The following is a 26,032-nucleotide window of genomic DNA, read 5'->3' on the forward strand; positions in this document are numbered from 1 at the left end:
CTGAGGGGTCCTGGGTTCAATTCCGGTCAAGGGCATTTACCTTGGTTGTGGGCATATCCCCAGTGGGGTGTGTGCAGGAAGCAGCTGATCGATGTTTTTCTCTCATCAATGTTTCGGACTCTCTATCCCTCTCTCTTCCTCTCTGTAAAAAATCAATAAAATATATTTTTAAAAAAGCTAAGAACTATATGATTTCACTCACATGTGGGATAGAAAACTGAACACAAACAGCAATGTGGTTATTGCCAGAGTGAATGGGGTCCTAATATAAGGTGACAGGAGAAGATTTGACTGTGGGTGGTGGGCACATGGTGCAATATACAGATCTTGTAACATAGAAACTCACACCTGAAACCTATATGTTCTTGTTGACTAATGTAACCCCAATCATTTAATAAATAAATATTTTACAAAAAGAAAAGAAAAGCTCTCAGATATTAAACCCTTTTAAGAAAAAAAGATGATGCAAAAAGCATGTTTGTGAAACACATTTATGAAATTTCTTTTTTAAAAATATATTTTGTTGATTTTTTTACAGAGAGGAAGGGAGAGAGATAGAGAGAAACATCGATGAGAGAGAAACATTGATCAGTTGCCTCCAGAACACCCCCTACTGGAGATGTGTCTGCAACCAAGGTACATGCCCTTGACCAGAATCGAACCTGGGACCCTTCAGTCTGCAGGCTGACGCTCTATCCACTGAGCCAAACTGCTCAGGATGAATTTTCTTTTTAACAGGACACATTTGACATCTCTGTAAGGGCCTGCTACATAGGTGTTAGGTCTGCAATGTGGGATGGCTGCTACCAGGAAACATGAGTCCCTTAAGAACCAATCAGGTAAAGATAGCATGATATTAATGAACATGGAGTTAGGAATTGGGGAGTCTAAATAACTTTAAGTCTTTTATTAAAAAGTCAGTAGAAAAGGAACTCACAACTTACCACATTTACAAAATGAAATGTAAATTTATAGTTAACTTGTAAAGAATCATATATATATATGAACTATATGACCCCATTCACTCTGGCAATCACCACATTGCTGTTTGTGTTCAGTTTTCTACCCCACATGTGAGTGAAATCATATAGTTCTTACATGTATATACTATATATATATATATATACACACACACACACATATGATGGTACTAACAAAATTATAATTGTTATTTATAATCATTTGCATCATCATCATCATCATCATCTCTTTGGCTTTTCTTCCTGACCAGGCTACATTGAAAACAAACTTCCTTTAAAACTAAATTGTTAGAGGAGAGGGGGAACATTTAGAAGCTGTCCATAGGAAGCATGCACTACTCTTGGGCTTTGATTCTGGCTCTCTGGAACTTTACAGATTGTTTTTTAGGACTGCTCAAACCCAGCAGGCAAGGTTGTTCCCCTAAGTGCAAGACATTAGCTCTAAACAAAGTACATTTAAAAACCTGTGTAGTTTGCCATGGAATAAAAAGGTTCATTTGGGTTCTTGTTCCTTTGTACAAGTCACACCTCTGGAAACTAAGGCAAATGAATCATGCTTTAATTTGTTCACAGACCACAGCCCTCAATACCCTCTACATTCAGACACTGATTTATCCGAGTCATTGGGTATCCATTTCCTGCATAAAGCTGGGGTGGAGAAGTGATATTTGAGAAGCTGGTAGGAGGCTGTACAGCAGTCTCTTTCTCCTTGCTTTCCTAGGTGGTCTTCTTTTTCATACAGAGTTGCCTGGCTTCATATCTACAGAATGGTCAATTCTCAAGGGACCAGTCCCATGTTGATTGTAATTCAGTAGCTCCATCCACTGAGAGATCAAGAAGTGGCAGGTGTTTGGAGACAGCCAGGCAAAATGTAAGAGCTGCTTTGGCAGCCTCACTTTCCCTCAGTCTTTTCCCCAACTATTGGTTCTCCCCTCTCTGCCCACATAAGTGTCTCAAAATAAAATCACATTACTGTGAACAAAACCCTCTCACACAATGTCTGTGCACTCCTCTAAAGTACATGAGGTGCCCAGTACAATTGCCTTTCTGCAGATGAGATGTTCAAGTTTGGCAAGGTAAAGCCTCGGATCCTGGACAAGACCTTGAGCATGACTCCAACTGTTGGTGACTTCCATACACTTCAAGAAGGCTGAGGCTGTCAGATTCCCCCATTCTTGTCCTAGCAGCGCCGTTCCATATGCTCTGTACTAAGCCCCAAATCACAATTTCCTAATGCCTCCCCTGCCCCCAAATCTTTTCATTTTTATCTTGTTGATTAAAGTTTGGCAAACCCCTCTGCCTTCAGATTTATAGTGTAGGTTATTATAATAATTTTCCAATTCAAAGTAGATGAAATTTCACTTTTAGTTAATTTACTTGGTTCCACACAACCATAGCTCTGATGTGAAGTCACACCATATATTTAATTTCGACTATCTTTTCTAGAGGAGTTTGAATCATCTCGTGTCACATCGGGGAAGACCCTCAAACGCCCAGGCTTCCTCCTCTGGGTGTTCACTGCCTCTCCTGGAAAAATTCATCCTGTAATGTGACTTGGCCTTCTTGTGCAGGCTACTTGGTGGAAGCGTAAACCTTGGCCGTTCCTGACTCCAGGCACACGGGGGCGCAAGACCGCAGCAGCTGCCGAGAAGGCGGCGAGGCGACGCTCTTGCCTTGACGACGCAGACGTGACCACATCCTGAGAGCCAACCTTTCGTTCTGGAAAGTGAGGGTCTCACGTGGCTGGCGTAGGGCCGCTGCCTAGGAAACGCTGTGCAACAGCTCCCAGAGCAGCCATAGAGCCCCGCGGGGGCCACGCGGCGCGGGAAGGGGCTGCTCCGGGACACAATGCTGTGCACCAGAAGGCTGGGCGGCCTTACAGCCCGGGCATCGGCTCTGCTGCCAGTGCGCTCGCGCCTGGGAGGCTTCGGAGCCGGGCTCCGGGCCCGACGGGTCAGCACCGGCTGGTCTCCAGTGGGTGCCGCGTTCAATGTCAAGCCCCAGGGCTTGCGCCTGGACCTGTTTGGAGAGCGCCGGGTGAGCGGCGCGGGCCAGGGCTCTCCTTGTTTGCTGGGATAAACTGGCCCTCTTCTCCGCGGGGAGTGGATGGGGACAAATCTTGCGGGGTCCGGGAGGACATGGGCAGAGAACCCACGTTATACAGGAAGTGTTTGCGCGCTTGCTGTTTGAGGGGCTAGGTTAAAGGGGGCGGGGTGGTTTTTAGTGATCCCCTCACCAAAATTTGGGTCCTAGGACCTATCTCTGTGTGAACCCCTTGCTCCACAAAAAGTTAAAATAGTTCATCTTGGAAGTGAATTCCGCCCCTCTGGTGCCATCCTCTCCTCACACTGAGCCCAGCTCCTACTAAATTCACTTTTGCTCCAACCCTACACGTGTGCCCACGAGGCCTGGCCCTGTGAGTTCACATTCGGTGACAAGTATTCCTTTTGCAAGGACACACATGCCTTTAGTTCTGTCATTAGTAATTGCATTGATGCCTGAAATTCCATTAACTTTTTTCAAAGCTTTGGGCTCTCTTGTTTTGTGTGTGTGTGTTTGGTAAAAAAACAAACAATAAAAACTTGTTGAAAAGAAGTTAACTTCATATGGTGCTGTGGAGTTGTTCACATTGATTTCTTCCTTCAGGAAATTACTGATGAATTCTTTGGTTTCTATTAATTTCTATATCCCTGCTGCCCAGCATGGTGTCTGGCTTCAGTAGTCAATAATATTTGTTGAATGGCTGAATTAAAGGTGAATGGAAGGCAGGGTTGAAAGGGACTTACCCGATGCCTGTTCTACTTTACTTTTGTGGATTATATCAGTTTTAGGTTTTACTTTTACCTTTATTATTTCTTTATTATGCCTTTAAGTTTTATACAAAGTGGAGTCTAGAATATTGTTGCAGTAAATTTAATGATGTTTTTATTTTATTTTATCTCCTTAATTGGCTTTGTCCATTTTCAAATTTTTGCATGAAATTTGCCACACTAACTTCCATATAAGTAAAGAAAAATGTTGATATTAACAATTGGTGTGTGGAGAACTACCTATAAGTTCTGAACAGAAAGAAGTGAAGCGTAAGGTTGATTTGAGGTGGATGAAATTTTAGTTTTGTTTTCTTTTGTACATCATGATTTTAAGTACTGAAACCAGATTTTCAAATTTATGAATTAGTTTTTGACTGAAAAAAAAGGTTTGTTTAGGTTTTTTTGTATTACCATAACTTATAGTCTGAGATTTAGAATTCCCAAGGGAAGTATGAAGAGGTGTACACGGAAGTAGAACTAGCCTGTGCTTGACTCAGATAAAATCAGTATAAAGATAAAGTTTATATATGGTTCTGATTCTACTCTGCCTCCAACTATTTTTATTTTCTTCAAGTTCTTAGTATTGTTTGAAGAGAGGTTAAAAGCTTAACTTGCTTTCTTACAGAAACAGTAGGCCTTACCAGGCCTGAAAGTTTTACCTCCTGGTATTTCCCAAAATCATCATGTTAAGCATCTACAAAGTTAATTTACAAAGTTTAGCATGTGCTCCATTAATTGGATTCATTCCAGTTCCCTATGTTTTAGGCACTATGTTGGTCAGCTGGTTAAAATGATGAAGGGCAGGGTTCTGCCTCTAGAGCTCGACTTCGAAGGAGAGAAAACTTTCAAACAGATGAATTGCTATACAGAAGTATGGAGAAAGTGTGGGCTTTAGAGGTGTAGGGAACCCACTCAAGTTCTGATTTTCCCAAAATTAATTAGTGACCTCAATCTTTTTCTTCACTCTTAAGTTTGTCTCCTTATCTGTAAACAGTGAGTGGTAGTTCCTGCTCTAAAATTGTGGTATTTAAGTGAGAGGCTTGTATAAAATACATAGTTCACTGTTTGGCATGAAGTAGATAAAGTAGATGTGTGCTTTCTCTCCCTCTCCCCCTCCCCGCCGGAGTGCTAAAATAAGTGTGGTTGAACTGGTCCAAAAATAAGATTGTTCCCATTAGATTAGTGATTTTTGTCTTTATAAGATATTTAAATGCTTTTGGAAACTGTAAAATTTGCTGCAAGTTTCAGCCTATGACTTGGTTTAACGTGATTATTAAGTCTTTCTGAAATATCTGTGTGGTTGGTTAATCAACTCATTGTCCCTAATTTATAATTGTAGAATAATTTGTGTTTTGTACTGGACCTCACTAGATGCCAAACAGTGTTTAAAGGACTTACATATATTTTCTAGTACCTGTATGCATGCTGTGAGATATGTATTGTCATCCCCATTGTGCTTAAAGAGAAAACTTAGGCCTAGGAGGAGAAAGAAGCTGGCCAAATCACACAGCTAGTAATGACTATAGCTAACATCTATCATATCTTATCTGTATGCCAGGTACGCTTAAAATGTTTCGTTTTTTAACAGGTATTATCTCATTTGACCTTTGTAACTACTTTATTAGTTAGATTCTGTAGTAGTGACATAGCTTGATTTTTATAAATAATTTAAAAATAAAGAAAAATTACACTCTTAAACCATGATAGAATGTGAAAGTGTTCTGTGATCACAGATATTATAATTATATAATAGACCATCAAAACCCAAGATTTTCTTTATGCCAACTAGTATTTATACATACCAAAAAATAATATTTTTGGTAATAAATTGGAAATACTCATTGAATTTCAGGGTCTTTTTGGAGTTCCCGAGCTCAGTGCCCCAGAAGGATTTCGTATCGCACAAGAAAACGCCTTGAGAAAGACAGATTTGCTGGTGGCGCGTGCGTGTTCCACTCCACCTGGACCACAGACTGTGCTCATCTTTGACGAGCTCTCTGATGCCTTGTGCAGGGTGGCTGACTTGGTAAGATTTGGTGTTAAGACTTGTAACCCCCTCTCTAAAATTTAAAGTTTATTAGGTTTAATATTAGACTGCAAGGTTAAAAATGTCTGAACTATTTGAGAGCTGTTATATGTAATTTGTTATAGTGAAGTATGTCATTAAGAATGGGAAAAATGTGTAGGAAATTGTGATATTTAGAACTTGTAATTTAATATGTATATTTAATAAAATATACATGTCATGTAGTAAAAGAATGATCACTCATATGTCAAAGGTTTTTTTGTATGACCAAGATTTTTTTTTTAAATCATTTAAAAATTTTTTCAATTACAGTTGACATAGATATTATATTAATTTCAGGTGTATACCCCAGTGGTTAGCTTAGTGATCATCCTGAAAAATCTCATACCTATCTGACACCATACATAGTTATTAGAATATTATTGACTATATTCTCTATGCTATGCTTTATATCCCCAGGACTACACTATAACTAATTTTTATTTGTACTCCTTAATCCCTTCACCTTCTTCACCCATCCTCCTAATCTCCCTCCCATCTGGCAGCCATCAGAATGTTCTCTCTTTCTATGAGTCTGTTTCTGTTCTGCTTGTTTGTTTATTTTGGATTTTTAGATTCAATTGTTGATTAGATAAATATTGCCATTTTATTGTTCATATTTTTATTCTTTTTTTCTTCTTCTTAAAGAAGACTTTAATATTTCATGTAATACTGGTTTGGTGGTGATGAACTCTTTTAGCATTTTCTTGTCTTTATCTGACCTTTAATTCTAAATGATAGCTTTGCTGGGTAGAGTAATCTTGGTTATAGGTCTTTGGTTTTTATTACTTTGAATATTTCTTGTCACTCCCTCTGGCCTGCAAAGTTTCTTTTGAGAAATCAGCTGACATCTTATGGGTACTTCCTTGCTGCTTTTCCCTTGCTGCCTTTAAGATTCTCTGTTTATCTTTAACCTTTTGCATTTTAATAATGATGTGTGGTGGTGTCTGCCTCTTTGGACTCATCTTGTTTGGGACTCTATGTACTTCCCGGACTTGTATGTCTATTTCTTTCACCAGGTAAGGGAAGCTTTTTGTCATTATTTTTTCAAATAGATTTTCAATTTCTTGTTCTCTCTCTTCTCCTTCCGGCACCCCATGATGCTAATGTTGGTATGCTTGAAGTTGTCCCAGAGGTTCCTTATACTATTTTCATATTTTTGGATTCTTTTTTCTTTTTGCTGTTCTGATTGGGTATTTTTTGCTTCCTCATATTCCAAATTGCTGATTTGATTCTCAGCATCCTCTACTCTACTGTTGATTCCCTGTAAATTATTCTTCATTTCAGTTTGTATATGCTTAATTTCTGACTGGCCCTTTTTTATGTTGTTGATGTGTTCACTAAGTTCCTTGAAGTTCTCACTAAGGACTAAGTCCTTAAAGTTCTCAAAGCTCCTTGAAGTTCTCAGTAAGTTCCTTGAGCCTCCTTATAAACATTGTTTTGAACTCTGTATCTGGTAATTTGCTTGCTTCCATTTCATTTCATTCTTTTTCTGGAGTTTTCTGTTTTTTTCATTTGCGACATGTTTCTTTGTCTTGGCATTTTGGCTGCTTCCCTGTGTTTGGTTCTATGTATTAAGTAGAGCTGCTATGTCCTCTGGACTTGGTAGAGTGCCCAGTGGCTCAGCTTCCCAGTCACTTGAGCTGGGCACTCCAGGTGTACCCCTACGTAGGCTATGTACACTGTCCTGTTGTAGTTGAGCCTTGATTGTTGGAAGGGATTGACATCCAGACCAGTCGGCTGTAGCTACAGTGGAAGAGCTTCTGTGCATGAACTGACCCTATGGAGTAGGACTTGCTTCATTGGGGCTTTGTGTCATTCATGGAGGTGGTAGGGTTGTAATCTGATGTAATCTGAAGCTGACTACCGGGTGCACTGGCTCTGGGGCCTCCTGGGAGGTGCAAAGTCAGCTACTTCGTGTGCCCTGCCTGGGGGCATCCGACACAAGCTACAGTAATCTGCAGATGTTTGCTGTTTGTGTTGGGCTTGAAGGTTCCCAGGAGAGGTCAAGCTGTGAAGCAGTCATATGTAAAAACCATTGGACACAGCTTGGGTGGGCCTGCAAATTGGGTGGAATGAGGTCTCAGGGAATCACCAGGGTTGGGCAAACAGTATGAGCCAGGTTAATGGAGTCTTAGGTATGGTGCCTGCCTGTGGGCTCTGTGTAGCGGGAGAACTCAGCAAAGGAACAATGGCCTCTTCTAGAACTTTTGTTTGGGAGAAAGCTGCCCCACCAGCTGTTGTCCTGATGCCAGACAATTTAGTTCCTCCCCATATGTCCCTGGTTCCTTTCAAGCTGCTGCCCCAGTGCTGGAGTTCAGAGTGAGTGAGTTCAAGTAAGTCTGTGCACAGGCTCTTTTATAGGACTGACTGGGATTCCAGCAGCCTCTATCTTTCTCAGCCAAAAACCCTGCTCGTTTTTACAGCCTGAAGATATGGGGACTTCTCTTCCAGACACTGGATATCTGGGCTGAAGGGTCTGGTGTGGGGCTGGGACCCCTAGTCCTCAGAGGGAACCTCTGCAGCTAAGATATCCCTCCCAATTAAAAACTGCCACACGTGTTTGGGACCAGCCCATTCCATGCCTTCACCCTTCTTACCAGTCTTGATGTGGCTTCTTTAATTCCCTAGTTGTAGGACTTTCACTCAGCCAGATTTTAGGCGGTTCTGAATGATGTTTGTTCTGTAGTTTAGTTGTAATTTTGATGAGGTTGTAGGAGGAGGCAAGTACCACATTTATCTATGTCGCCATCTTCCGTGACCAAGATTCTTTCTTTATGAAAACTACCAAAATTCTAATAAAAATTTATGTTTGTTTACAATAAAATTAATCTTATAAAAACCAGTTTTTATAAACCTTTTAGGGAATGCATTTTGTAATTAAAAGCAAGGTTTTAACATCAAACTGATTATATTAAAAATGCTTGCTTCTTAATATTTTGAAGTTGAAATAGAAGTGTACCTAGGTTTCTTCAAACACAAAACCCATTGCTAAGGCAGAAGGCATGATTTTGTCAGCCCAAGAGAATCACGTCTTGATTAGTCATATCAATGAAGGTGACTATAGTGGTGTACATGATGCAAGATCGTGATCACTCATGCTGCTGTCTCCTTCGTATTGGACTGTATATAGTTCTTTCTTCACATTCATTTAACATTGAGCCCCCACCATGTGCCGTGCCAGGCTCTGTAATAGGCACTAGGAATACAGTCCTGATTAAGACAGACCCAATTTCTGACCTCATGGAGCATTATAGTGTTAACTTGTTTTTAAATCTCACTAAGCACCAGGCTGTGATAACCACTTTACCTGGATTAATAGATTGAACCTTCTCACCATATCTAATTTTCAGATGAGGAAAGAAAGGCACTAAGAGGTTAAATGATGTGTCCAAGGTCAACTAGCCAGTAAGGAGAAGTTGGGCTTTGAGTCCAGGTAGTCTGGTTGCAGAGCTCATGTTCTTACCTGCTGTTCTGTACACTCCTGGGGGCTGGCTGGCTGCTTAGATCTGATGAAACCTTACCCGGAGAGGTTGGAAAGTTGGTTAGCCTTCCCATCATTTAAAAGAGTATTTATTTATTTATTGTAAAAATTATCATATAGTAAAATTGACTTATTGGGGGGAAGGTGGTACAGTTCTATGAATTTAACTCATTTTTCATGTAGCTACCACCACAGAGTATGAAAATATTCTATCACTCCAAAAAAGCTCCCTTTAATAATTACACCACCACCCCCACCTCTTGCCCCTAGGCAACTACCGTCCTACATATTTATATGTGTCTTTTCTAAAATGTCAGGTAATTGGAATCATATATGCCTTTTGAGGTTGACTCCTTTCACCTAATTTAAAGCCTCTTCATTTTTTTTTCTCCTGAAATGTTTTATTTTCCCATACAACTAAATTGAGCAGTAACACCTTTCAGTTCATCACACAATCACAGTAAACGTCCTAGTTCTAAGGAGGTTGATAAAATATTTTGAAGGGTTTTTTTTTTTTTTTTTTTCAGGAGTGAAGTGAGATACGTTGTGGGCCCCTGGTTGTCAGGTCTCAATTTTAATGGATCTTGGTTCTTTCTGATCCTTTAGTAAGTGTATGCTAGTGCTTTGAATGATGTAAATTATATGAGATGTATTGCCAAAAAGGAGGTCTCCCTTCCCTGCTGAATTATATCACTGAAATCTGAAAAACAAAATGTCAGTGATTTTCACTATGTGTAATTGACTATTGGCTTTTTATGTAAAAAAATCCCAGGACTCACTGTTTATTTGTTGTCTTAGCCTCCATCTTAATTAAGCAGTGTTCTAGGACTTTTTCCACCTTTTTGCTTTTGCTCCTTTGTTAAAAGATTTTAACTTCTCTGCCCCATAGCTTGTCCTATTTGTGAAGGTTTTTATATTTATGAACTCTAATATCACATTAAAAACTAATATATGTCTTTGGGGAAAAAAAATTCAAAGAACCTTCTTTCTTTTTGAATTTTTAAGATTTTTACCTGTCAGTAAATTTGATACTGTTATAAGACAATGATTTTAAAAACTGTATTTTCTACCAAGTTGTCATTTTGCTTTACTTTTCTTTTTTAATACCCTTGCTGTGTAACAGAATTGTTTCTCTCATCGCTACTATAAATGAGTATGCTAGTGTTTTAAGTTTTAATATCAATTATAAATTCTGCAACATGTAAATTGACGATTTATACAATATATTGTTAATTTTACATAGCTCAGTTTTCAGGTGCGTTAATACTGTTATTATTTCATCAAAAGTTGTATATAACTATGGATTTAAACGTTTTTTGTTAAAAAGTATTTGATAATAAAATTAGGAAATTTTACTTGTGATCTTGTTTTGTTATATGTCATACATGTCTTCTTGGAGGATAAAGGAAAAATAGTGTAGCATTTTGTTTTTTTCCTGCTTTTTTTTTGCAATGTACTGCAATTAACATGAAAAGTAAAATCTAGTTTTACCTGATTTCATATTAAAATATGAATTCTAGCTCAGTTTGATTCTAAGATCAATATAGCAGCCTCTCAGCAGTGGTAGCTGTGTGCCCTTTAGATTAGAACTAGGAATTCATACTTACTATAAGGGCTTTAAAGAAAGAATATGCCTTTGTTTTCTGCACAAAGGCTAGAATGTAGTTAAATCAGTTTTGAAACTGTAGTATGTGTCAATTAAAAAAGAAAAAAGAAAAGTCTCTAAGAGTTGTTCTCTGAATCCAGGTTAACATGTGAGAACCATATTGTAGATGAGTTTAATTAGAAAGTTTTAGAATATGTGAACAAGAATCTGCTTGTTTGAATTGTAGAATTAGGAAGAATTCACTTGGTATATATTGACATTAGAAGGAGAAAGATTCTAAAAGAAAGTTAGTAAAAATATTAAAATCTTTGGGCCGAAACAAACTTGGTTCCAAGGAATAACAGAATAATGTTCAGAAAGAAGCTGCTTTGCCCTCCCTACTAGTTAGGAAAATTTCAGTAATGGAAATGCATAGGTCAAGCCAAATGGCACATTTAAAACTAGGTTTTTCATTTCCCCCTTAGATCTTGGAAGAAAGCTTCCCATCAAATTCCCTTTTGGTTTTGTCTTTTCTCTTCATTAGGCTGATTTTGTGAAAATTGCTCACCCTGAGCCAGCATTCAGAGAGGCAGCAGAAGAAGCTTGTAGAAGTATTGGCACCATGGTAGAAAAGTATGTTTTCTTCCCCCTTCGTTACAGTATTGGGTGATGTAGTTTTGTGGATTTGTGCTCTAGGAAATGTATAGGTGGGGCTTATTCCTCCCCAGCAGGGTGGGGGATAGTATGTGTGAATATTGCACAGCTGCCCAGGGTGATGGGCAATCGGGAGGACCCAGGGGGCAGGCAGCAGCTCTCATCTTCCTTGCACAAGCAGTGTGACTTTAGGCTAGTTATTTGTCATTTAGTTTCCTTGTCTGTAAATGGGGTAATAAAATGATTTGCCTCTGAGGGTTGTGATGAAAATAAAATAATACAAGTGCTCATAAAGGTGTCAGGAACATGGCAAACCTCCAATATCCTTATTATCATTGGTTATATTAAGTCAGTTTTTTTTTAGTATCTCAGTGGTAAGTTGGAGTTTAGACTGTCATGTAATTAAACTGTTGTTGTGTTGGTGGCTCTGGACCACAGGGCAAGAAGCCAACATTATCTCTACACAGTGGCCTTACAGTCCCTGTGGATTTGGAATTAGACACATCTAGAGAGATGATAAAACATTCTGGGAGGGCTGAGGCAGGCTGAGACTATGATGAAGTGACTTATTTAAAAGTTATTCTGAGGTAAATTTAAATATTGTAAGCCATCTCCTAGAGTTCCAAGCAGCTTGTTAAAATAACTTGGAGCGGGACAGTGCCATATTAAAAAACACTTAGGTGCATGATGCCATGCCAGAAAGCCAGAAAGCGTCTAAAGCTACTGAGAGCACTGTGCTCACCTGGCATGAATTCACAACCAAATAATCAGGGCCAGTCAGCACAGGAAGATTTTCACGAAGCAGAATCTGGATGAGGGGGAGGGCGAGTGTGGAGGTGACTTCTCCAGTTCAACAAGGCTTCCTGGAGGACCTGATGCTACAGGATGTGCTGCTGCTGCTTTCCCCACTGAGCATTGTGGGATCTCTTTGGGACAAGACATGTCATTTTTGTTATTGCCATTGAAAATCAAATTGTTGAATGGGATACATCTGGTCCCTGCAAATTCCAGACACTGAACATGAAGAAGGGGCTGAAATTGGGGTCTCCTTGGGAGAGAGTATAGCCTAGGGAAAGGCCCCAAGGTATGAGTCAGAGCCAAAGCCTGGGTTGCCTGCCTAAAGTGCCCTGATTCTGTCTGGTGTAATGGGCTCTTATTTGTCTGGGAGGACAACAGGGAGCCCTATTGGTTGTGAAGTGTTATCAAGAGTGTCTGTCCAAAGTATTCACTTCCACTGGACAAAGTTTCAGTCTTTTGTTATTCATAACATTCCTCTGCTGCCCTGAGACCAGCCCAGGAACCCAAAAGTAAAGTCACCAACCAACTCATAGCCTTCACTAGACCTTGATTTTTTTATTCTCACTGAGTGCTGTGGCTCATTTTCTCTTTTGGTCTACCTGAGTCATATCTTAACTAACTGCTTCAGTTAATCTGTGAAAAATACAATGATTTTAGGTGCATGTGTAGAATTGACTTATTTTTCAGTAGTGGAATAAAAGCCTATAAGTAGGTGTGTTTGTTTAGAATTAATGCCGGATATAGACTAAAGTATAGATATTATATGAGGATCTTATGACTTAAGACACATGTGGGAGATTTGCTCAAACTTCTGAAGAAGGTACAATGCAGGCTACCGCTAAACTGCTGCCGGTTTGACATGGACTAGCTCCTTAGGTGTGCAAGCTTAGAGGAGATGGACAACCAACCATGGTTTTCTCTTCCTGGTTTCCTGGGATGAGTGACTGGGGTGGGAGAGGAGGTGATGTGTCTGCCCTTGTTGAGTGTTTTTTGATTGGAGGTGACTAACTCAGTTCCCTTGGCGTTCAGGGTAGCACATGAGAATGGTGCAACAGAAATCCTTTGATTTATTAAAAACTGCAGGATTTTTATTGTGACCTGACTGGAGAACCTGACCATCCAAGAGTCTGTGAGTAGGAATTGGTATATGGTTTTTATAACCTGGCCCTTCCCTGAGGAACAATAGGCAAGGGACACATTGTGTCTAGAACCAGCTCACTATTTAGCAGAGTATTAGGGCTTCTTGGCATCCAGGGAAGGACTCAAGACCTGAAGGTGGTACTGTGGGGTTGGGTTGAGAGCAGTACTCAGGTAGGGGGCGGCCAGGGGCAGGCTGACAGGCTACCTAACAATATCTAGGGTTCATTAGTATGGGGAGTGTGTGCTGTACACACATTATCTCATTTAACCCTTAGGGTGACCTGAGGTCTCAGTAGCTGAAGGGTTCAAATAACTTGGCCAAGGTCATAGCATAGTACTAGGGCCTATGCTGCAGCCTGAGTGTGTGGCTCTGAAGCCTGTGGCTTTGAGTTCTCATAATGTGGGCCTGTCATTCTCATCCAGATGAGCAAAGGTAGCCAGTCCAGTGTCTAGAGTACTCAGTTCAGAACTACAAAAGTTTTGTGTTTGTTCATGCTCCCTTCCATTCTTACTCCTCTCCTGACTCCAGAACAAATGGCTGTTGCATATTGCTAATGGACTGGTTCTCAATGGCAGTGGGGCCTAATCACCGGTAACCACATTTCTTCCCTCCCCTCTTTCTTCTCTGCTCTCCGGGCTCCAGCTGCTGACTGACTTGAAATTTATCCTTTTACCGTCCAAAACAGTTTGTATTTTAACACTTCGCCCAACTGACTGCTTGTCAATACATTAAATATGGTTATGCTATTACTAGTCCAGATGAAGAAACAAAACAATCTTAAATCTTTTGGCCTCTGACATTAGAATCTGACATCCTTCTCTTGATGTAAAATAAAAAGTAGGTATTAGATAATCATTTAATTTTTTTATTTGTAATTTTTATAGGTTGAACACAAATGTGGAATTATATCAAAGCCTGCAAAAATTACTAGCTGATAAAAAACTCGTGGATTCCCTTGATCCAGAAACCAGGTACTCATGTCCCTTGCATTTATTATGATTGTGACTGTAGAGGCTAGACTAGAAGACTCCTCCTGGGTATCTCTCTACTCACACCCCCTGGTGTCTGGAGTGTTTCTCCACAGGTATCGCTACATGATTCCTGCACTTTCTTTAGGACTCTACTCAAATGGTATCTCCTCTAAGAACTTTATATGAGATCATATGCTTAATCCTCTTTGTTTTTCTTCTTAGTCCTAATCACTTCCAATATTAACTTATTTGTTAATTTGTTTATCTTTTTCTACCTCACTATTCTGGAAGTTCCTTGAGAATAGGAATCTGGTTTGTTTTGTTCACTGCTGCATCCTTGGCACCTACAACACTCATGCGCTATAGTATGTGTCTAAAGAATTAATGAATACCTATAAACTATTGATAATTACATTTAGCTTCATGCTTAAAGTTCCATAATTGATATCACCAGAAGATATTAACAAATTGATTTTATTTACTGGGTGGATGTCAAAATCCTTGCAATGATTTGCTGTGGTTCACTAGATTATATTTGTTAATCTGAATTGAAAAGGCCTAATTTCTAAGTGAATACATAAAAATATTTGATATTGGACTTTGGATATCATATTTCTTTGCTCAAATTTATTTACTATAAAATAGGTATTGTAGGGTTTGTCATTAACCCACCTAGGTATTTTTTGTGTCATAGCACAGATATTAACATTTTTTCTTACCTGTTTGTACTTATCTACTTTTTGTTTATGGGACACTTTCTTCCTTTGACTCCTTGATTTTTCCCTCCTCCTGCTTCCTTCTCTTCTTTCTGTCTCCACATGTGGCTTGTGACTTAAAGTGAAGCCCTACCCAACAGGGATCAGTTGATAATGGGAACTTGTGTTAATTTGGTATGTGAGTAGCATGATGTATGAATAGCATAATAAGGCTGTGTTGAGGGATGCTTTTACCTGATTGTCTGGTATGCAGATGTTTATTTGGTCCTGCTGCACATTGATCCTATGCTCAGTATACTAGTAAAGCTAGCTATACCATCAGAATAGTTTGTCTTTATTATAACTATATTGTATTTAGCATTATATTGCCTTACTAGCAAAACAAGTAAAAGTTAAATGACTGCTAATTTTGCCAGATTTATTCTCAGCTGGTACTGACAACAGCAGATTATTCATAATATGACTTTAAATTTCTTCTAAAAATCATTTATTGATTTTAGAGACATGGGAAGGGAGGGAGGGAGGGAATGAGAGAGACAGAGCGAGAGACAGAGAGAGAGACAGAGAGAGAGAGAGAGAGAGAGAGAGAGAGAAAGAGAGAGAGAGAAATAGAAGTTTGTTGTTCCATTTATTTATGCATTCACTGATTGATTCTTGTATGTGCCCTGACCAGGGATTCCACAACCTTGGTGTATTGTGGTGACACTCTAACCAACTGAGCTACTCAGGCAGGTCCATTATTTAACTTTAATAAAAATTGACTTTTCCATATTTAGTGATTAAAAGTTGTGACTAGCATACCATTTTAGATACAAAATATTTGTGTTAATAGGATACATACCACATTTCTGGATGTTACTAAAAATTCCAATAGGATCTTTTAACCAAAACAGCCTGGTACCGGCACAAGAATAGGCCTAGAGATCAATGGAACAGAACAGAGACCCCAGAAAGTGACTGACATCATCCTGGTCAACTAATATTTGACAAAGGAGTTAAGAACATACAATGAGGTAAAGACAGTCTCAAATGGTATTGGGAAAATTGGGCAGGTACTTGGAAAAAAGTGAAGCTAGATCACCAACTTAACCATATACAAGAATAAACTCAAAACTTAGAAGAAAACATAGGCAGGAAAATCTCAGACATATCACGTAGCAGAATTTTCACTGATACATCTCTTAGGGCAAGAGAAACAAAGGAGAAAATAAACACATGGAACTAAAAAGCTTTTGCAACAGCAAAAGAAACCATCATCAAAATGAAAAAGGAACCCACTGAATGGGAGAACATATTTGCCAATGACACCTCTGAAAGGGGGTTAATTTCCAAAATATATAAAGAATTCATATAGCTCAGCAAAAGGATGACAAGTAACCCAATTAAAAAATGGGCACAGGACCTGAATAAGCACTTCTCCAAAGAGGACATACAGATGGCCAATAGACATATGAAAAAATGCTCAACATCACTAATCACCAGAGAGATGCAAATTAAAACTACAATGAGGTATCACTTCACATGTGCCAGAATGGCTACCATCAATAAATCAACAAACATTAAGTGCTGGCAAGGATGTGGAAAAAAGGGAATGCTAGTACATTTCTGGTGGGAATGCAGATTGGTGCAGCCACTATGAAAAACAATATGGAATTTACCAAAAAAAAAATAAAATGAAACTAATGTTTGACTAATGCCCCACCTCTAGGAATATATCCTAAAAACAACAAAACACCAATCAGAAAGAATATATGCCCCCCCACCCCTCCCCCCCCCATGTTCACAGCAGCGTTTATAATAGCTAACTAAGATCTGGAAACATCCCAAGTGCTGTCAGTAGATGAGTGGATAAAAACGATGTGGTACGTTGGCATACACAATGGAATACTATGCAACCATAAAAAAGGGTTTCTTATCTTTTGTGACAGTATGGATTGCTCTGGAGAATATTATGCTGAGTAAAATAAGCCAGTCAAAGAAAGACAAATATCAAATGATCTCATTTATAAGTGGAATCTAATGAATGAAATAAACTGATTAACAAAATATGTCCAGAGGCATGGAGTCATGGAACAGACTGACATATATCAGGGGAGGCGTGGGGGGAAACAAGAAGAGATTAACCAAAGAACTTATATACATATAAGTTCGTGCAATAGTCCTTCCCTTCCCTTGGCTGCTGGCACCAGTTTGCCTCTGGCACCCGGGACCCAGGTCTTCGCTCTGGCCGGGCTCTGGCTGGAACAGGCCCTGGGGTCGTCCAGCTTCGCTCCGGATCACACACGGGAGGGCTGATGGCGGCCGGGTGGGCGACGGATCGCTGCTGTCCCACCCAGCCGCCCCGGGTCACACACGGGAGGGCCGGATGGCGGCGGGTCGGGTGGTGGATTGTGCTGTCCCGCCCCACTGCCCCGGGTCGCAGATGGCAGGCCCAGATGGCGGCGGGGCAGGCAGCGGATGGCGCTGTCCCACCCTGCCTGCAGTATGCAAATTTAACGGCCATCTTTGTTTGGTTAATTTGCATACTCTTCTGATTGGCTGATGGGCATAGTGAAGGTATGGTCAATTAGCATCTTTGTCTTTTATTAGTGTAGATTAGAGGCCCGGTGCACAAATTCATGCACCAGTGGGGTCCCTTGGCCTGGATGGCAGGATCAAGCTGATACTGGCTCTCCGACATCCGCTGAGGGGTCCTGGATTGCAAGAGGGTACAGGCCAGGCCAAAGGACCCCACTGGTGCATGATCAGGGCTAGGGAGGGACAAGGGAGGTTGGCCAACCAGGGAGAGATCTCAGGAGAGCTCCAGAGTGTGTCTGGCGCATCTCACTCAGTCCTGATCAGCTGGACCCCAGCAGCAAGCTAACCTACCAGTCAGAGCGTCTGCTCCCTGGAGGTCAGTACACGTCATAGCAAGTGGTTGAGCAGCCTTAGCATATCATTAGCATATTATGCTTTGATTGGTTGAAGGAACGACTGGACACTTAGCATATTAGGCTTTTATTATATAGGATTAGAGGCCTGGTGCACAAAATTCGTGCACTGGGGGGGTGTCCCTCAGCCCAGCCGCACCCTCTCCAATCTGGGACCCCTCGGGGGATGTCCGACTGCCGGTTTAGGCCTGATTGCTGTGGGATTGGGCCTACACTAGCCTTTGGACATCTCTCTCACAATCCAGGACTGCTGGCTCCCAACCGCTCGCCTGCCTCCCTGACACCCCTAACCACTTCTGCCTGCCAGCCTGATCACCCCCTAACCACTCCCCTGCCAGCCTGATTGACGCCTGACTGCTCCCCTGCCGGCCATCTTGTGACCACATGGGGGTGGCCATCTTGTGCAAGGGCGTGGCAGTCAATTTACATATTACTTCTTTATTATATAGGATGTGCATGACCAATGGACATAAACAAAAGTGTCGTGAAGGCCTGGGGTGGGGCAGGGAGTGGGAGAAGGGGGTAATGGGGGGACATCTATAATACTGTCAATAATAATTTTAAAAATTCCAGTAGGGTTTTTTAAATAACAAAATGATAACTGTATTAGGAAAAATAAACTGGGTAGGATATTGCTGTTTTTGAAAGAAAAGATAACTTGTAAGTGGGAGGAAACAATAATTTGAATAATTACTAAAACTTAGAGCACTTGTACATCCTCAAAAGTATTGGCTAGCACTTAGAAGGAACCTTTTATATAGTAAAGTCTAAGGCAATGGCTAAACAAAGAATTATAGATTTAATAAAATATCTTGTCATAGCAAGTTACTGTATAGAAGAAATAATTTAAATTGAGTAGGTCACCATCTTATTCTTAGATGTATTCCTTGAAATACTAGTATTATTCAAAAGTATTTCCAGAAAAGTCCCATTGATCAGTAAATTTGGAAATCTGACATACTGTATCTTCCTTCTTGGAGAAGTCTACCCAAAGAAACCTATTTTACTAGGGGTTTTCCAAAACCATGAAGATCTTTGTTGTATGTAAAGACTATAACAAATGCAAATGGAGGGAAGATAACATTCACAAGAGCAACAGAAGTTGCAATGCACCTTGGAATACTCAGGAAAGCAGAGTACAGAGCCTCAACACGCACACATACCTGGGAAACATGAAAGATGATCGAGAAATTCACTATATTTTTAGATAAGAAGAAAGCAAACTCAAAAATGTTCTCTACTGGTCTGTAAGTTTAATGCTATTCAATTTCTATCAAAGGGAGGTGTTTTTGTTGCTACTTAAAATGATTTTGAAGTCATAGATCATAAATATGACAGAATAGGCAGAAAAAAAATCTGGTAAAATACAAAAAGGAAACTTGTATCAGATAAGCTATATTATTAAAAATACTAGAGGGGGTCCCTCAGCCTGGCCTGCGCCCTCTCGCAATCTGAGTCCCTTCGGGGGATGTTGGATAGCTGGTTTTGGCTCAATCCCCGCAGGCCTGAACAAGACAGGAGGGAGCCCGATCCTGTAGGTTGAGCGTCTGTCCCCTGGTGGTCAGTGCACAGCATAGTGACTAGTTGACCAGTCTTTCAGTCGCTTAGGCTTTTATATATATACTAGAGGCCCGATGCACAAAAATTTGTGCACTCGGGGGTGGGGCGGGGGTCCCTCAGCCCGGCCTGTGCCCTCTTGCAGTCTGGGACCCCTCGGGAGATAACGACCTGCTGGCTTAGGCCTGCTCCCGGGTGGCAGAGGGCAGGCCTAATCCCTAGGTGCAGCCCCTGGTTGGGCTCAGAGCAGGGCCGATTGGGGAGTTGGGGCGCCGCCCCCTGTCATGCACAGAGCAGGGCAGATTGGGAGGTTGCGATGCCACCCTCAGTCACGCTCAGGGTAGGACCGATTGGGGGATTGGGGCACCGCCCCCTGTCACACTCAAGGCAGGGTCGATGGGGAGGTTGCGGCACCACCCCGTCACGCACAGAGCAGGGCCAATCAAGGGGTTGGGGCGCTGCCCCCTGTCACTCACAGAGCAGGGCCCATCAAGGGGTTGGGGAGCTCCCCCCTGTCACGCACAGAGCAGGGCGGATCAGGGGGTTGGGGTGCCTCACTCTATCACCCACAGAGCAGGGCCGATCAGGGGGTTGGGGCGCCGCCACTGTCACACTCAGGGCAGGGCCGATGGGGAGGTTATGGCTCTACCCCATCACAAAAAGAGCAGGGCCCATGGGGTGGGGGTGTTGGGGCGCCGCCCTCTATCACCCACAGAGCAGGGCCGATCAGGGGGTTGGGGCGCCGCCACTGTCACACTCAGGGCAGGGCCGATGGGGAGGTTATGGCTCTACCCCGTCACACACAGAGCAGGCCCCATGGGGTGGGGGGGTTGGGGCGCCGCACCCTGTCACACACAGAGCCGCAGGGTGATCAGGAGGTTGGGGAGCTCCCCCCTATCAGGCGCAGAGCAGGGCCGGTCAGGGGGTTGGGGCGCCTTCCCCTGTCAGGAACAGAGCAGGGCCGATAGGGAGGTTGTGGCCCCTCCCCCTGTCACACACAGAGCCACCGGGCGATCATGGGGTTTGGGCGCTGCCCCCTGTCATGCTGATCCCGGTGCCGGGAGACCTCGAGGCTCCGCTGATCCCGATGCTGGGAGGCATATTACCCTTTTACTATATAGAATAGAGGCCTGGTGCATGGGTGGGGGCTGGCTGGTTTTCCCTGAAGGGTGTCCCGGATCAGGGTGGGGTTCCCCACTGGGGTGCCTGGCCAGCCTGGATGAGGGTATGATGGCTGTTTGCTGCTGGTCACACACCCATCAGGGTGGGGGTCCCCACTGGGGTGCTTGGCCAGTCTGGGTGAGGGGCTGAGGGCTGTTTTCAGGCTGGGACTGAAGCTCCCAACTGCTCCTTTTTTTCTTTTCTTTTGTTTAATTCTGAGCCAGCTTTAGCTCTGAGGCTCCAGCTCTTAGGCCTCCGCTCCTGAAAGCAGGTATCTGGTTTGTTTAGGTTCTACAATCGAAACTCTGTATCAACTCCAGGTTTGAGATCCCGGCTAGCTGAAAGCTGGTTTCTGGGGTTTTGTTTAGCCTCTATTTTTGCAACTATGTTTCAAACTGCCAACTCAGAGGCCTGGAGCGGCAGGCGGGGAACGTTGGAGACCTCCGTCACTGAAGCAAGCAAGCCTTATGTTAGTTTCAAGCTGCCTGGCTGCCGGCCGCCATCTTGGCTGACAGTTAATTTGCATATCTCGCTGATTAGCCAATGGGAAGCGTAGCGGTCGTACGCCAATTACCATGTTTCTCGTTTATTAGATAGGATATATATAGATTGTATTTGAAAGAGCTTGCTATATAATAAGAGAAACATGCAAATTAACTGTCCCTCCACTATGCTCAAGCCACGCCCACCAACCACGCCTGCCAGCCAATCAGGAGTGAGTATGCAAATTAACCCAACTAAGATGGTGGCGGCCACAGAGCTGGAGTGAGCAGGAGGCTTGGGTTGCCCCTGGCAATGGAGAAAGCCAAGCTTCCCGCCTGCCCTGGCCAGCCCTGGGCTCTGCTCAAGGCTACAAAGTTTCAATTATAGAAGATAAATAAATCCCAGAAAAAAAAAAGGAGAGGCTGGGAGCTTGGGTCTCCGGGGGGCATGGCCAGCCTGAAAACGGCCATCAGCCTCTCACCCAGGCTGGCCAGGCACCCCAGCGGGACTCCCCCACCCTGAAGGAGCTGTGGGCAGCCTGAAAATGGCCCTCAGCCCCTCACCCAGGCTGCCCACACCCCCATGGGTTGAGGGTCCCCGCTGCGGGGCTTGGCCAGCCTGCAAACAGCCATCAGCCCCTCACCCAGGCTAGCCAGGCACTCCAGAGGGACCCCCACCCTGATCCGGGATACCCTTCAGGGCAAACCAGCCGGCCCCCACCTGTGCACCAGGCCTCAATCCTATATAATAAAAGGGTAATATGCAAATTGACCCTAACAGCAGAATGACTGGGAATCACTGATCACTGTGATACACAGTGACCACCAGGGGGCAGATGCTCAATGCAGGAGCTGCCCCCTGGTGGTCTGTGCGCTCTCACAGGGGGAGCTCTGCTCGGCCACAAGCCAGGCTGACGGCTGCCAGCACAGCGGTGGTGGCAGGAGCCTCTCCTGCTTCCTCAGCAGCGCTAAGGATGTCCGGCTGCAGCTTAGGCCTGCTTCCTGCTGGCAAGTGGACATCCCCCAAGGGCTCCCAGGCTGCCAGAGGGATGTGTGACTGCCAGCTTAGGCCCATTCCCCCGGAAGCAGGCCTAAGCCAGCAGGTGGACATCCCCCGAGGGTTCCCAAACTGCGAGAGGGCACAGGCCGGGCTGAGGGACCCCCCTGAGTGTACAAATTTTTGTGTACCGGGCTTCTAGTTATACTTATAGAATAGTAAATTAGATCAATGAAAAATAGATACATTGGACTCACACAAATATATATAAAACTATTTAGTATGTGGTAGCAGTATCATTTTTACCTTTGTAGGGAAAGACTTGGTTTTTAGGTCATGAGGTTAGGTCAATGGATAGCTATTTTGTGAGAAAAGTCTATTACTTAAAATTGAAGTGTTTTTTTCTGTTTTATTTTTAAAGAAATCATAAATGTACTGAAAATCTTAGGATGTGGAAGGTCTTTCTTCTCATGATACCAAAGTCAGACCACAAAAGGAAAGATTTATTTGATAATATTAAAACTGCAGACTTTTGCCCTGGCTGGTGTCGCTCAGTTTGTTGGGTGTAGTCTTGTCTATGGAAAGGTTGCCTGTTTAATTCCTGGTCAGGGCACATCCCCAGGCTTCAGGCTTACAAGTAGGGTAAGCATGTCAAACTCGCAGCCCATGGGAATATTTTTGTGGCCCAGCCAATATAATGGTATGAAAGAAACGTTTTAATAAAAATTTTGTAATTTAATTTTAACAATATCTTGTTAAACAGAATTATCAATAACAAACTACAACATTCGCTAATGACTGATTACTATAATTGTGTTGCATTCATTTCCCTTACGCACAGGCGCACCATTTCTCTCCACTAATACTAGCAGCGAATAGTTTAGCAGCTGATTGCCACCTCATTAGTCTTGGACTGAATTGTTTGGTGTGCGCAATAGAAAATATTTCGCTTTCAGAGAACAAGAAAAATAGGTTTATTTGTGTTACGTTTATTAATTTGTGCAGTTATTTAGTGTCTGGTAAGTTAATGTTGAAGAAAAAATATTAATTTTTATTAAAATGTATGATTTTATGTTAACAATTACTCATTTGTTTCAGCCCTTTGTATTCAGCATCTCTCTATTGAAATAAACCTACATTTCTATGAAAATTGAAGCTTTGTTTTTTTGTGGCCCACATAAACTTAAACCTTTTTATTTGGCCCGTGTTAGCCTCTGAGTTTGATATGCTTGCAAAAGGGGGTGTGCAGGAGGCAGTCATTCGATGTCTATGCTTGCACATAGATGTTTCTCTTCCTCTCCCTTCCTCTCTCCTTAAAAGTCAATAAAAAAATCTTAAAAATAAAAAAAAAAAAACTGGGACAAATGTTACATAATAAAGGGTTAATGTACTTCCTCTGTTAAAAGGCCTTGCAAATTATTCTTAAAAAAGGAAAAAGAGAGCCTGGCCGGTGTGGCTCAGTGGTTGGGCATCTAACTGTGAACCAGGAGGTCACAGTTCGATTTCAGTCAGGGCACATGCCCGGGTTATGGACTCGATCTCCAGTATGGGTGTGCAGGAGGCAGCCGATCAATGATTCTCTCTCATCATTGATGTTTCTCTCTCTCTCCCTCTCCCTTCCTCTATGAAATGAATTAAAACATATTTAAAAAATTTTTTCCCCTTTCCCATAGCTCCTATATTAGGAAAAAAAAAAAGGAAAAGAGGAATAATGAACCCCTTTATAGAGGGGGAAAAAAGGGTAAAGGATTCTTTTTTGTGAAACTCATTTCACAGGAATTTTGGCCTCCATATTAGACTGTCTCCATTGGATGGTTCATAGCTTCTCCAAGAGGAATTTAAAAAGTACTTCATGGGATTATTCTGAGGCTTAAACGCAATAATTAATGTAAAATGCTTTGTCAGTTATCTGGCACATAGTAGTCATTCAATAATTGAGCCCTATCACTGTTACATAAAGGTAGAATAAAGTTAAGAGCTCATCAGTTAACAATGTCGAAACAGAATAAGAATCATGTTTTAATGGTTTGGGATAATGAATCCTCTTTAGTTTAAAGTCTAAACTGATAAATCTTTATGGAGGGCAATTTAATAATAATGTCAATGTTCATACTTTTTGATCATTTTAATTTCTTGGAGTTCATCCTAAGGAAACAAACAAGGATAAAGGTATGTATGGAACAAGGATTTTATCATAGCATGATTTACAGGAATAAGGAATTTTGAATACATTTTTTAGTCCATTTGACAAAACACAATATAGACATTGAAAGCCATATTTATGAAGAATATTTAAAGATGTAGAGAAATATTCAATGTTTGTGATACAATTTTTCAAGAAAAAGCAAGATACAGAAGTCTATATAGTTGGATCATAATTTTTCTAAATAAGTGGTATAACATAGCAAAAGTAGATTGGATAGAAGACCAGAGAAGAAGGCCTTCATTGTTGGTGTGAGTCACAAGTTAATTGTCACCAGTTGGTATCTTCATAAAACAAAGATGCTGCCTCAGCCTGTGCTGAAGTCCCATTGGGTTTCCCCAACCTTTTCCTCCCAGCCTACCTGGTGTGGCACCGAGGACAATGGCTCTTTTAAGTGAGGGAATACATGTAGTGCCCCTACGTCCATTCAGAAATTCAGCAAACATTTTTCAATTACCTGCTATATGCTGGGCACTGTGCTAATATCTCTAACCTTATCTTATTTAATTAACATATTCTTCATAGCCTTAAAAAAAGAAAAAGAAGTAGACTGGAAGGAAATACTACAATAATTTTAATAGCAATTATCTTTGGTGGGATTAGTGATTTTAATTTTTTCATACATTTCTACAGTAAAGCTGTTATACAATAAACTTATGTAATACAGTAAACTTATAGAATAAATTTCCATCACCAATTTATTAACTTCTGCTCTTTCTTTTCTCTTATTAAAAAAAACAGCAAATACTTCCGCTAAAAAAGAGAGTGGTATGTTTTTTAGGTTTACTCTTTAGGAAAGGAGATCAATATGAGATAGAGAAAATGGGGATAGTTTAGGGGCTTGAGTGAAGCACTTTACATTATTTAAGAAAGAAGGTAAATTAATACATTACAATGTGTTCTCTTGAGTTTTCAGAATTTTAGAAGTCTAACTTTAATCTGTTCATTCAAAGTATAGTAGCACAATAATCAGGAAGATAAATATGTCTATTATGAAAAGTCAAGGAGAGCCAGAAGATTAAATCAAATACCTGGATAACATAATTCCAGAAAAAAAGTATTAACAGAAAGAGGTGTTACACTTGAAATTGGTTTCAAGCTTGCTGTAGGATTAAAAAGAAAGAAAACAATTCTCATGAGCCAAGAAACTCAGCTTCCAGCACAGCATCAAAGAGTTTAATATTCTAAGTAGCTGTTCATAGAAGAAAACGGAAAATTTCATGGTGAAGGTCTTTGAAAACTTGTCCAAGTATAAACTCTTGTATGTGTTTAATTATTGGGATTTGGATGGAGTTAAAATAAGTAATTATCATGGTGGCTTTCACAGGTTAGTGGTCTGCAAATAAAGGAATAAGCTCATACATAAAAGGCAAATTATAATTGTTTTTTCATGTTTTCCAATACATATATTGACATTTAAACACTGGTTGAAACTTTTTTGTTTCTTCTTTGTTTACTATAAATTTCCATGTAAAGCATGTATAGCTCTATACAATGA

At 41.4% G+C, this 26,032-nt stretch overlaps 1 protein-coding gene across 7 annotated transcripts in view; it reads left to right on the forward strand.

Annotated features, from left to right (window-relative positions):
- The first annotated feature begins 2,667 nt into the window (after nucleotides 1–2,667).
- The window catches only part of LOC118650845 (mitochondrial intermediate peptidase), a 261,908-nt gene continuing 238,543 nt past the window's right edge, over nucleotides 2,668–26,032 (forward strand). For 4 of the 7 annotated variants that reach the window (XM_036299303.1, XM_036299306.1, XM_036299305.1 and 1 more), the window contains exons 1-4: nucleotides 2,668–3,017; nucleotides 5,643–5,816; nucleotides 11,469–11,557; nucleotides 14,402–14,488. In XM_036299303.1, the coding sequence (XP_036155196.1) occupies nucleotides 2,829–3,017; nucleotides 5,643–5,816; nucleotides 11,469–11,557; nucleotides 14,402–14,488 (539 nt within the window). In that variant the 5' untranslated portion in view covers nucleotides 2,668–2,828. Of the gene's footprint in view, nucleotides 3,018–5,642; nucleotides 5,817–9,866; nucleotides 9,945–11,468; nucleotides 11,558–14,401; nucleotides 14,489–26,032 lie in introns of those variants that run through there. The other 3 variants (XM_036299304.1, XM_036299310.1, XM_036299308.1) reach the window with 3 other exon arrangements.

The sequence above is a fragment of the Myotis myotis genome, unplaced genomic scaffold (genome assembly GCF_014108235.1).
Source record: "Myotis myotis isolate mMyoMyo1 unplaced genomic scaffold, mMyoMyo1.p scaffold_m19_p_3, whole genome shotgun sequence".
In the NCBI taxonomy this organism is placed as follows: domain Eukaryota; kingdom Metazoa; phylum Chordata; class Mammalia; order Chiroptera; family Vespertilionidae; genus Myotis; species Myotis myotis.